Here is a 12,910-nt window from a genome sequence, read left to right on the forward strand (position 1 = left end):
TTTATTTTTTAGTTTGCATTTGTATTAACATCAATTCAATGGGGGCCCATGTAGCCTAGATGATAGCGCGCGGATATTCAGTGAGGCCAAGCTAGGGGTGTCTTAAGACACAGACTAATACGTATATTTGAACAAAGTACGATTAAAATCATCGTCACAAAAATATAATCGCCCAATGTTAATTACGTTGTGTTTCGCAAACCCACTGAGTAGATGGCGGTAATGAGCAAACGTCAAACAGGAGCAAAAATGATGCGAGCGTCCGGTAAAAAGGGAAACGATGGGAAGTGGGTACAGTGAGACGTCTGTTTGCCTGTGGTTGAGGCTTTAAATCGCCTATCCGATGACAGATAATTCGATTCCCGAACCTACTGAATATTCAATATAATGCAAGGATTTTTTTCAGACAATTTTCTATAGATTCCTCCAAAGATTACTTACTTGCTTTACTTTCAGTCCTGGGCACCCACGATGGTGCAAAGGGCCGAATTGAAAGATTTCCATGCTGGGCAATTGCCAGCCATCGCCTTGACCTGTGGCGAGGTAAATTTTTGTCGCTTGCTTGATTTCGTTGTTGAGGCTGCGCCGCCATGAGCCTCTAGGTCTGCCTTTGCTGCGATGTCCTGCAGGGTTCCAATCTAACGCTTGCTTGCATATTTCGTTTCCGCCTCTGCGCAGAGTGTGGCCGACCCACCTTCACTTTCGCTCCCGAATTTCTGTCGCTATCGGCTTTTGATGACATCGACGATGGAGATCCAATTGTGAGGCCACCGTGCACGAATTATACACCGCAGGCATCTATTGATGAAGACCTGCAACCGTTGAGTGTTCTCCACTGATACACACCAGGTTTCACAGATGCACGATTTCACGTCCGAGTTAAAAATTCGGATTTTGGTGCATCGACTAACCTGGTTGTTTCTCCATACATTTCTTAAACTCGCAAAAGCAGCCCTCACCTCTTGATCCGTGCACCTATGTCGATCTTGGTGCCGCCATCGGCCACCATTTGGCTACCAAGATATTGAAAGCTTGCTCTGCATATCAGAGCACCGTTGAGCTAGGAGAGCAACTTCATCAGTCAATTCGAAGTCATTTAGGTGCTCCATGGTAATGGGCTGCCACAAGCAACCCACGATTTGGTTCACGATCAATCGCACCTACCAGGATCTCGTCGATTACGATGAGGAACACTAGCGGTGATAGTATACATCCTTGCCTCACTCCAGCAACGACCCGGATGGGATCGGACAAAACACCGTTGTGCACGAAAATGCCCTGTACTGTGCTTCAATGAGGCCGATGATTTTCTCAGGGACACCCTTGCGCCTGAGGGCTTCCCACATGTTTCCGTGATTGAGACGGTCGGAAGCTTTTCCGTAATCAATGAACACCATTGATTTGCTCCAGAATGATACGGAGCGTGACAATATGGTCCACACAGGATCGTCCGGCACGGAATCCTGCTTGCTGCCGTCGTCAATTTTCTCCTGTATCCGGTTAAGGATCACTTTGCAGAGGACTTTGAGAACGATACACAGTAACATAATACCCCGTCAATTATCGCATACAGTCAGATCACCCTTCTTAGGTACCTTTACTAAGACGCCTTGCATTAAGTCGGCCAGAAATGTCGCGGTTTTCCATAAGTTACAGAATAATTGATGCACTAGTTGTGCGGATACTACGGGGTCAGTTTTGAGCATCTCAGCTGATATGCGATCGACCCCTGGGGCCCTGTTCGATTTCATGCTACGGATGGCTGTTTCTATCTCTTGCACTGATGGAGCTTCGGTGTTGACACGGGTAGTGCGTCGAACCCTTGGCGGGTCATGCTGAGGTGTTGATGGAGTGGTCGATACTTGAAAAAGGTTTCCAAAGTGCTCGAACCAGCGTTTCAACTGGTCAGCCGGGTCGGTCAGTAACTGTCCAGACGTGTCTTTCACGGGCATCGTAGCATTCATCAGGGTCCACTAAGGCGCCGTGAAACATCGCAGAGGAGACGAATGTCGTTTGTGTTTGCGGCTTTCTCGCCTTCGTCGACTAGAGAGTCCTCCCACGCTCTTTTGTCCCATCTACACGAGCGTTTCACTTTCTTCTCGAGAGCCGAATAGCGCTGACGGGCTACGGCTTTGGCTCCTCGTGTTTTCGCACGCTCTTTTTTTTTATTTATTTATTTCTACGTCTTCGGCAAAACTGCCGTACAGACTGATAAAACAGAAAAACAAAATTAACTTATATTTCTAATACACGTTTTGAATTGTGTTCTACTAATATTAAAATCAAACCAAGGCAAATCGTTGACGAGAGCGAGGCATCTTTCCAGGGGATGATTATCACCGACGAACCGACGTGACAGCTAGAACAAACAAATTCAAATTTGTTGTCCGCGACGCCATGATGAAAAATAACCGAACACTATCGCCACCTCTATAACGGCCCGCGTTGGTATGCTAGCTTGATACCAAACCCCCGTGTGTTAACATAGGAAGAGGTTCGCGTCTACGCTGATTTGACAGAAGGGCTCGCTCGCTTTGCTGGTCGACCGTTAAATTGAGAGGGGACAGTTTTGAAACACCACTGTCACGTCGGTTCGTCGGTGTGATTATGGCCAAATACTGTCGTGTGCCTAGTAGCGTGGAACAGTTGACGCTGGCGGAGACGGCGAGCAGGAACACCGCGGCTTTGGCGTTCCTTCGCTCCTCTGTCTTTCTCCAGGTATCATCTGTGATCCACTGCTTTCTTCGGGTGCGTAGCTCAGCCAAATTATTCCCGCCGGTGGCGATGAAGGCATTCTTGATGGCGCTCCATTGATCTTCTACCACGGTGTGCCAAAAACCGTTATTAACAAATAAAAATGTCCACCCAAGTGGCACCCGGCATTCAAAAGATATACTATTCTACTATCTCCTCTGAAAATTTCAAAATGTTTCATCGAGGGAAACTAAAGTTTCTGTGAATTTAAGGTTTTAAGCCATTTCTATGGGATTTTCTTATATGAGTAGATATGCACGCACGGTGTGCCTGATACCACTATTAACAAATAAAAATGTACTCCAAACTCACACTCGGGAATTTTCAAATTTTCAGATGAGATACTAGAATAGTATATCTTACGAATGCCGGGTGCCATTTGGGTGGTCATTTTTATTTGTTAATAATGGTTTATGGCACACCGTGCTACGCTTCCACCTTCTGGAATATTCGCAGCACGGTTCTCTAGCTCTTCGACGAAGGACCTTTTCACCGTAGCGTCTTCCAGTCGGCGTGTGTTGAACCGGCGCCCGATTTTCTCCTCCTGTCGATGGATCCTAGCAATGCTCAGTCACTACCACATCCACTACCGCGCAAAAGCGAATTCCCCTTCTCTTAGGCTCGAGTGCTTTCTCGGCGGTTTTTGTAACCGACAAGATAGTCTACGGTGTACCTCCCCTTCCGGAAGCCGTACTGGTTACTCGAAAGACCATTTTCGCCCTCGGTGAACCTCAACATTCTATTGAGGATGATCTTTTCGAGCACCTTCCCCGCCGTGTCAATCAAGCATATTGGTCTATATGCCGACGGGTCTCCGGGTTGTTTCCCCGCCTTTGGCAATAGTACCAGGCTCTGCCTCTCTAAAGCTTCTGGGAAAACTCCCTCGTCCAGGCATTTCTGCATAGCAGACCTGAACATCTCGGGAGCCTCTGCAATAGCTACTTTTAAGGCCAGGTTCGCAACTCCGTCCGGACCTGGGGCCTTACCTACGCTAAGGGACTTAGCTATCCCCACATCGGTGACCCTCTCCTCATTGCCAGTCCCAGTCCCCGGCTGTCCTACGAAAGGAGGCCAAGGACTAGGATCATGACGCGGAAAAAGTCCTCCAATGATCCCCTCCAACATCTCTGGAGATTGCTCTGAAGGAGCCATCACACCTCTCGTCTTGGCCATAACGATCCTGAAGGCGTCACCCCACGGGTTCGTATTGGCACTCTGACAGAGACCCTCAAAGCAGGCCTTTTTGCTTGCTCTTATCTCGGTCTTAAGCGCGGCTTTTGCAGCGGCGAACACCACCCGCCGTTCGTTTCGCTCTTCCTCTGATCGTGCTCGCTGCATCCGCCGCCTAGCCCATAGGCAGGCGCGGCGCAGGTCCGCAATCGCGTCGGTCCACCAGTAAGCCGGTGGCCTCCCATTTCTATGGTGGACTCGCCTAGCTATGGTCGCATCACACGCACGTAAGAGCACCGCTACCAGCTCGTCGCCGTCTAAACCGATTAAGTTTCGCTCACGGCGGAGCGCCTCCCTAAATACCCCTTCGTCGAAGTATGATGTCTTCCACCTGCGAGGGCTTGGCCTTGGCCTAGCCGCCTCTTCTTCTATCCACTGTCTGCTGTTGTTGTAGTCGATACTGTAGCGAACCGCCAGGTGGTCGCTGTGAGTGTAGCCATCATCTACTCTCCAGTTCGAACTACTTGTTAGGCCAGGACTACAATAGGTCACGTCAATAATTGACTCCGCTCCGTTTCGACTAAAGGTACTCTTGGTACCGACATTAGCCAAGTCGACATCTAAGATGGCCAGTGTTTCTAGCAGGATCTGACCCCGCTGGTTCGTGAAACGGCTTCCCCATTCCACGGCCCAGGCATTAAAGTCACCCGCTATTACCACCGGCCTTCGCCCTGTTAGCACGGTCGTTAAGCGGTCCAGCATTTGCGTGAACTGCTCGATCGGCCACCGCGGAGGCGCATAACAGCTACAGAAGAAGACCCCGTTTACTTTGGCGACCACGAAGCCCTCATAAGGGCCCATATAGTCGAGGCGGTAAACGCACGGGTATTCAGCATGACCATGCTGAGGGTGACGGGTTCGATTCCCGGTCGGTCCAGGATCTTTTCGTAAAGGAAATTTTCTTGATTTCCTTGGGCATAGAGTATCTTCGTGCCTGCCACACGATATACACATGCAAAAATGGTCATTGGCAGAGGAAGCTCTCAGTTAATAACTGTGGAAGTGCTCATAGAACACTAAGCTGAGAAGCAGGCTTTGTCCCAGTGAGGACGTTACGCCAAGAAGAAGAAGAAGAAGAAGAAGAAGAAGAAGCCCTCATAGGTAGTAGACACCAACTCCTGGACGGGGTATTAACCCGTCGTCCATATCGCCGCCGTTTTTTCTGGTCCCATCCGCGACCCAGTTGCCGTTGCCGGCGGGTACTCGGTATGGGTCCGATATGATGGCGATATCCGTCTCCCACTCAGAAACCGCCTGACAAAGCAGTTGCTGAGCCGCATCACAGTGGTTCAGGTTCAGCTGCGTTACCTGCACTGTGTTCGGATGTCTGTTTTTCGAGGATTTCCCGGTACAGATCATGCAGATGGGCGGACTCGTGCAGCTTTGGGCCTTATGACCTTCAGCGCCACATCGCCTACACAGTTTGCGCCTGTCGGGGCCTTTACAGTCCCACGATTTGTGTCCTGGTTCCAGACACCTGAAGCAAACCTCTGATGGCTCGTGGAATGTCAGGTGACATACACACCAGCCCACCTTTATACTCCCTACTTTAACGGACTTTTTGACGTCCGCCACAGGTAGCTGAACCAAAGCTATCTGTGTCCCTGCTGGCCCTCTCCGTAGCTTAACGGCTGCGGCGGCCACCTGCACATCGCATTGTTGCCGCAGCGCCGTGACGAGCTCTTCCACTTCGGTGATCTCGTCAATGTCCTTGACCTTCAGAGTCGCCTCATGTGTCAGAGCCCTCACCTGCACACCCTCACCAAGGACCTCTTCTGCCAGCCTCTTATAGGCGGCGCCCTTGTGCTCCTTCTGGCGCTTCAGCTCCAGGATCATCTCGCCCGTACGAGTACGTCTAATACTGCGTACGTCGGCTCCAAGATCCTCAAGCTTGGCGTTGCTTCGCATCGTCTTCAAGACGTCCGAGTACTTGAACTGTTCCGTCTTGATGACGATAGGGTCGCCTTTCCCGCGCTTGGCACCTGCCCTCCTACGCCTTGGCTTGGCGTCCTGCGCTACTACCTGCGGATTCGCCTTCGTCTTCCTCTGCCGCTCTACCTTCGTCCAAGGGGGGTCCTCCCCTTGGATCGCCCTACTCTGTGACTGTTGAGGGCCCACCAGCGGTTGCAACCCCTTGTTCCCATCGTTCCGGAACGGGCCAGCCTTTTCAGGCCCACCCTTCCCAGCTTTCCGGGAACCCTGGCTGGGGTCCGACCTTCCGGCATTATTACCGACTTTCGGGGTAATGATTCGCCTGGCCTTGCGGGCACCGCCAGACAACTCCTCGTCTGACGGTTGCCTCGCCCGCTTCTGCGATTGCTTGCCCCGTTTGTCGCGAGCAGTCGCTTCCGCCTTATTCGGACTTCCTGCGAAGGAGAAGGCCTCCGTTTGGGTAAACTTCGGCACTTTCTCTGATGCAGATGTGGTCGATTTGATTTTCCGTGACGCCATCACGGGAAACTTATGTCACTTTGTGCACTGGTCGATGAGGAAAGAGCGATCCCCCAACCACCATGTTATTGTTGCCACAAAACTCTGCAAACAGCTCTCCGTTTTCGCTCATTTCTCCGAGACCATGGCGTCCCATGACGTGCCCATAGTCCGAGTTGTCGGAACCAACCTTCGCGTTGAAGTCGCCCATGAGAATCTTGATATCACCTTTCGGAATCTTGTCCACGACAGCATTCAGTTGACTGTAGAAGTTCTCTTAATCTTGCAATTCGGCAGCATCGGTTGGCGCGTAACATTGGATCAAACCCGTGTTCTGAATCTGGCTACAATTATCCTCTCATTAATAGGTTCCCAGTTCGTGAGCGCTGCGTGGGCGCGAGCGATGAGCAGGAAACCAACTCCACGGTGGCGAGGAGCGTGTTCACCTCGTAGGCCAGAGTATAGCAGAATTTGACCCGACGCCAATCTGTGTTCTCCAAAGTTCGACCAACGGACTTCGCTCAATCTTAGGATCTCAAGCTTCATACGACTAGTTGTGCCAGTTTACCCTGCTGAGCTATGGCTAAAACGTTCCAAGTTTCAATTCATGTCCGTTGCACTAAAAGTCGTTGTGTTGAATCAGTTCGTAATCTTTCATTTTCGGTTTCGGCAACAGTTTTTTAGGTTTCAAGAACAGTAGGTTGTTGGCCTGAGGTCCCCTATCCACCGTGGTGGGCCGCCGCCTTTGGTATAGCTTCCGATGGATCCTGCCGCTGGATGCCAGTACAGACGCTGTTTGTGCCGAACCTCCTTGGTGATGAGATACTCGAATCGTACTTCCTCAATCTAGCTCACTTCTCTTAGCTGGCGGTCGTTGTCATTGCTTAACCCGTGGAAGCATAAGTTAGGTAGAAACTTGTGAGAACGGCAGCCTTAAGTAAGTTGGAAAAAGACTGCAAGTTATTATATTTTTTACCACAGAGTTGCTCAGAATTTATTCGGATTGCTATCGTTTTTTTTTTACAAATGTGTGGTGCCATTACACCGCCAAATTGAAACAATATTTCCCGATGGTGACCCAGTTTTAGCGGATGTATTGTATCAATTTTCAACGATCAAAGATAGAATGTGTTAGTCGGAAATTCTCAGTGTTGCTCGACATGATCTTGCCACTAGAGTAATATAGTCTGTCCTTAACTTTGGATCAGCTTCTGGTAGGGTACTTGCGTTAACCATCATTAATGGCTACCTCCATCCCAACCGTGATCAGTAGTACTAGACCAGTAGTTAGATAATTACAAAACGTGTCTCCTATAGCACCGATCAATGACCGACCACATTTTCCGAGGTGACAGCATGTTCTACACACGCGTCCAAGTCAAGTCTAGAAGAGGCGCCTGCTACCTTCTGAAAGTATACCATCGCGACGTCGGTCTTGCTTACCTGATGTACGGCAGAGGTGGCTTACTGTGTTCAGGTACCCGCTTGCTAAGATTGACTTAAATCAAATAAACCTGCCTAGCTTGTACGGACACCCATTCCAATGTGTGGCGCGTAACATTGTTTTTCCTTCTGATTGGCTGCAAAGTTTTCCGCAAATGGTCCAACTCCAAGATGCTGAGGCCTGAGAGTGGCAGCACAGTGCAGTGGGTTGCGATTGAGAAAAACTCCTAAGCAACCGTTTTAGGTTAGAACCAGTTTTGGATCCCTTCTTGGCGGGACCCAGACAAGCTGCAACCATATGAAACTTGCGATCTGGCGCACGCCAGATCGCGGCCTTTAAAAGAAAGCCACCACCGCGTGGACGCGTGTTAGTCCTTAACGATCGGTGAAACTGGTTAGTAGTGAGTGTTGAATTCGCGATCGCGCGCGCAAAACGTTCATTACCACGCTGTCGTCGAACTCGAACACGTGTATCCAAGGGGACAATGTTACGGTTAATTGCGGCTATTGCATCACTGCTGGCGGTGCTGTTGATACAGATTCGCGGATCGGAGATACTGAACGATGCCCACATCTACCGATCTTTCGCGTCGAATGAGATCGTTCCGGACGTGGTAGACGAAGCGCCGGACTGTTGGCTTCGAGTCGCGTACAAAAGTGGTCGCGAAGCCGAGGGAGGCAATCGGTTGACTCCGACGCAAACCCGAACCGTTCCGTCGCTCAGTTTCAACACGAACGAGCGATCATTCTACACGTTGCTCATGATAGATCCGGACACACCAAGCCGAGATGATCCGAGGGATCGGGAGTTCGTGCACTGGGTCGTTGGTAACATCCAAGGTAACGATCTGGATCGCGCGGAGACCCTGGTCGAGTACGTTGGGGCTGTTCCGCCCAAGGGAAGCGGCATGCATAGATTCGTGTTTCTCCTCTACGAACACGAGAACCGTCTGAACTTCACAACGGAAGTGCGCCTGTCGAATCGCTGTCGGAATCCGAGGCGGTACTTCTCCACCCGAAACTTTGCCCAAAAGTATGGCCTGACGAATCTGTGGGCGGGAAACTTCTTCCAAGCCCAGTACGATGACTACGTGGCGCAGCTGCAGGGACAACTGTCCGAATGTACTGAGTATAGCGCGAAAATTGTTTTCTATGTGTGACTGTGCGAATCTGATCGATCTTGATGTTTTTTTTTTTTCTTTCTGTGATTTTGTGTGATTTTCAGGTACATCAGCCGATCTGAATGGCCCGAGGAATGGAACCGTGTTCGGCGGTTGAGTGCTCCGTGATTGAATTAGTTTTATTAAGGACAAAATAGTGTAATGAAACTGTTAAATACATAAATTACAAATGGAATAAATGTACCTTTCCTGCCAAATGGCATCCTACATACAACATACGTGCATTTATTTGCACAACATCACAATTCGGATAGCACATTATCAACAATAGTACTATTGTTGATAATGTGCCACAACAGACGGTTTTTAGTTGCCGCTCTCCATCCTCGGTCGCGCCCAATGCTCGCCAGGTCACGCTCCACCTAGTCCGCCCATCGTGTTATCTGAGGTCCACGCCCTCTTGTGCCAACCGGATTAGTAGTGAACGCATATTTTGCAGGATAGTTGTCCGGCGTTCTCGCAACATGCGCTACCCACCGTATCCTTCCGGCTTTGGTCACCTTCTGGGTGCTAGGTTCACCGTAGAGTGTAGCGAGCTAGTGGATGATCCTTTGCCTAGTCATAAGCATCCGAAGCTTATTCACCATCAGTCCGACCCATGGTCCGACCTTTGCTGCTTCAGATTTTGTGCGAATGTACAGTTCTGCCACCGTTCCAAATGTTCTAGTTATAGTATCCCATTTCATTCGCAAAACAGACAAATTGGCCGGATTTCGTGAAAAACGTTCCCGGCTGTTGAGCCTGGCTCGTCGCATTACACTTTCCAGGGTGATGTTAGACAACAGGCGTGAGAGGCCATAACTTTATCGTAGTCCCTGGCGTGATTCTAACGAATTAGACAGATCACCCGATGCCAAGCAAGCAGTGTTGCGAAACTCATGCTCACGAGTAAAAAATACTCACCTTACTCATTTGCGAGTAATGCTCACGCTGTGAGTTACTCGCGTATGAGTATACTCACGCGTGAGTAATGACGTCATATTCTCGCGTGAGTATTACTCACTGGTGAGTAATACTCACGCGAGAGTATGACGTCATTACTCACGCGTGAGTTACTCATTTTACTCACGGTGAGTTTAGTGAGTAAGTTATTTTTGTTGGTTTGAAATGATGTTTTCGTTTGTTCTGTACTGCAATGGTGATTATTTATATACTAGGCACAGTTTTCGAGGAAAGGTGGACCTGCTCGAGAGCTTTGGCACCATAGGCTAAAAACTCTTATTGTTTACCTACGCATGCGAAGTAATATCATCAATTAGGAAATCTCTATATTTCGCCACACTTTGTTAATGGTATAACTTTTTTCGCATACGTCGGGTCACTTTACGATATTCAATAAAGATGTTTGGCATATATTTACCTATCATCAAATAAAAAAATGGTAGGGTCAATAACAGCATTTCCCAGGTCCAAACATTTAAATTTTTTTTTCTTTTTCGCATACATTTGATCGTTTTTTTCCCAAAGTTTCTATTACTGTGCAAAAAGATAGGGCATGTAATGGCCAAATAGTGATTTCGCTTCAAAATTCAAGTAAGGAAAAAAGTTTTACACTGGTAACGCCTTCCTTGTAAATCTAAAAGAGCTGTAGTTTTTTTTTTTCTGCGCGGAAAAATAGTCCGGTCTATTATTCCGTAAGGAAAAGTATCATTTTTCCTCATACTAAATACTTGATCAGTTTGTAATTTAAAATTTACAAAAAATAGTAAATTTACTTGAGTACTCAACTTTCAAACATGAAACTTACACGCTAAACGCATCCAGTAAAGCAAAACGAATAGTTGATTTTTAAGCAATGTTTTGCTAGAATCCGGTATGAAAATCTCTATAATTAAGAAATAATAATAGAATCCGGTACAACTCTGTGCCCTATCAGCACAAATTGCTGGATGTGTCATAAAAAAGTGCTTAGACTTGATAGAATTGAAACAAAACTTTATTGGAACTCATGGGTGACAAAAGGAACAAATTGCCGGGGCCCGTAGCGCAGTGGCTACACGTTCACTTCATAAGTGGATGGTCATGGGTTCGATCCCAGCCCCGGCACTTGCAATTTTTCGTCAGTTGCTCTTCCCCCCGAGAGCAGCTGGCACCTGACCCTCTTCAGAGCATATGCTCCAACGGACCCGGAAACCTGGATATCGGCTAACGGCAACTCATAATGGACTCCCAATCGGACTGAGAAAGGAACAAGAGCCATACATCGACATCCCCGTGCTCATCATTCTACCATGATAGGGTAGAAAGTGAAAGCAGCGCAACGGAATCCAGTTCGATCTAGTAGAATTGTAATAGAATACATTTAGGAGCTGTACGAAGTGTTAGTACAGCTTCCAATTGGAATCGCTTACGCAGTGTCCAAAAGAGTACGCTAGCGGACAAAAGAGCTGTAAATTAGGTTAAGTGATTGAAGAATGAAAAAAAGGAACAAATTCTGAAGGAATCCCATGAGCATTTTCAAGTCTTAGTTTTTTTTCATATAAAGTTGGACCACCCATAGTTGGACCATATGAGCCTCGGACCTAAAAAGAAAAAAAAAACTGCCGAGCAAATTACTACCAGTAACATGGCCAGTAATCACACCCAGGAAACCAAAAAGCAGGCATTAATTCAGCACTATATGCGCCTTTGCAGCAGGTCTGCTGCTATCGAACTGTCAAATCCAAGGTCAAATCGGCTACCAATCGAGCACACCACACGATTCCGTAAAATTACTTTTTCTTAATAGGAAGCAATCAGTGAAGTACTAGATTGAAAGTAGTGAGCTGGATTTTTGTATGGTGAGATGATCAGTTCTCCATTTCTGCGATAAAATGGTACAAACAGCGTCGGTTATATGATTTCTTGACTAATTTGATGCTATTTGAGCAAAAGTTTGGGTAACTGTGTTGTTGTATTATTTATTTCTTGCAACTTCAACAACACAGTTACCCAAAGTTTTGCTCAAACAGCATCAAATTAGGCAAGAAATCATATAACCCACGCTGTTTGCACCATTTTATCGCAGATATGGAGAACTGATCATCTCACCATATAAAATTCCAGCTCACTACTTTCAATCTAGTACTTCACTGATTGCGTCCTATTGCTATCTCTGCCAACCCCCTGAAGAAAGCGTTAGTTCTTGAAGTCGGCTCGAACGGGCTCATTTACGAAATTTCAGCATGCCTTCTGCGGAAGCGAACTTTGTTGTACGAATTATCGTACATTTGAAAAACGATCGTTTACACATTTGTTCAAAGCGTTTAGTGTTCTTATTAAATTTACAAGACGCACAAGCATGCAAATACATTTCGAGCATGAACATGAGCATGATTGACCGCCCGCGGTTGCTCCTCTGTTATTGCAAGGACAACTGCATTTACACAAAGAACCAACAGATGATGCTTGGGATTAGCTTTCTCTTCATTGTGTAAATGCTGGAATCCCAATACTTTTCAATAAGCAATACCAGCGCCGGCCGCGTCCGAATGCAGGTCAATTGAGGATAGGGAAGGAAGTGATGACGTGATTCTCGCTTAGGCCAATAACCGAGGAATTCTCTGCGTTACTACGAGAAATCACTAGGAGTTTGGACAGAGGAAAAGGAGATGTGTTGAGGATTTTGTCGTGGTAAACGAGTGTAATGTTTTGATTCGCGATTAATAATGCGCTCGCGAAGAAATACCCTTCTAAACCTTGGACGACGAACGTGATCTTTTGTGCCTCAAAACTCACCCTACATAATTTATTCATTCGCAACTAAGGAGAACACAATGCTAAACACCGACGCATCTGTAGTTTGCGTTTCTGCGCGAGACAATGCTGAACGCGATCCATTCACAAGTATTAACAAAATAACACGTGATAAATAAATCAGAAAGATCTTACCG

General features: G+C 47.6%; 1 protein-coding gene across 2 annotated transcripts; it reads left to right on the forward strand.

The window, feature by feature from the left end:
- Positions 1-8,191: 8,191 nt before the first annotated feature.
- LOC109400453 (protein D3-like) lies at positions 8,192-9,252 on the forward strand. 2 transcript variants are annotated; one of them, XM_062849013.1, is made up of 2 exons: positions 8,192-8,986; positions 9,083-9,252. In XM_062849013.1, exons 1-2 carry the CDS (start codon positions 8,343-8,345, stop codon positions 9,144-9,146), a joined length of 708 nt encoding a protein of 235 aa, XP_062704997.1. In that variant the 5' UTR covers positions 8,192-8,342; the 3' UTR covers positions 9,147-9,252. The 2 variants fall into 2 exon arrangements, with proteins under 2 accessions (XP_062704997.1, XP_062704999.1); XM_062849015.1 differs by having other exon boundaries at positions 8,192-8,979.
- Positions 9,253-12,910: the final 3,658 nt, after the last annotated feature.

The sequence above is a fragment of the Aedes albopictus genome, chromosome 1 (assembly GCF_035046485.1).
Source record: "Aedes albopictus strain Foshan chromosome 1, AalbF5, whole genome shotgun sequence".
Lineage (NCBI taxonomy): Eukaryota > Metazoa > Arthropoda > Insecta > Diptera > Culicidae > Aedes > Aedes albopictus.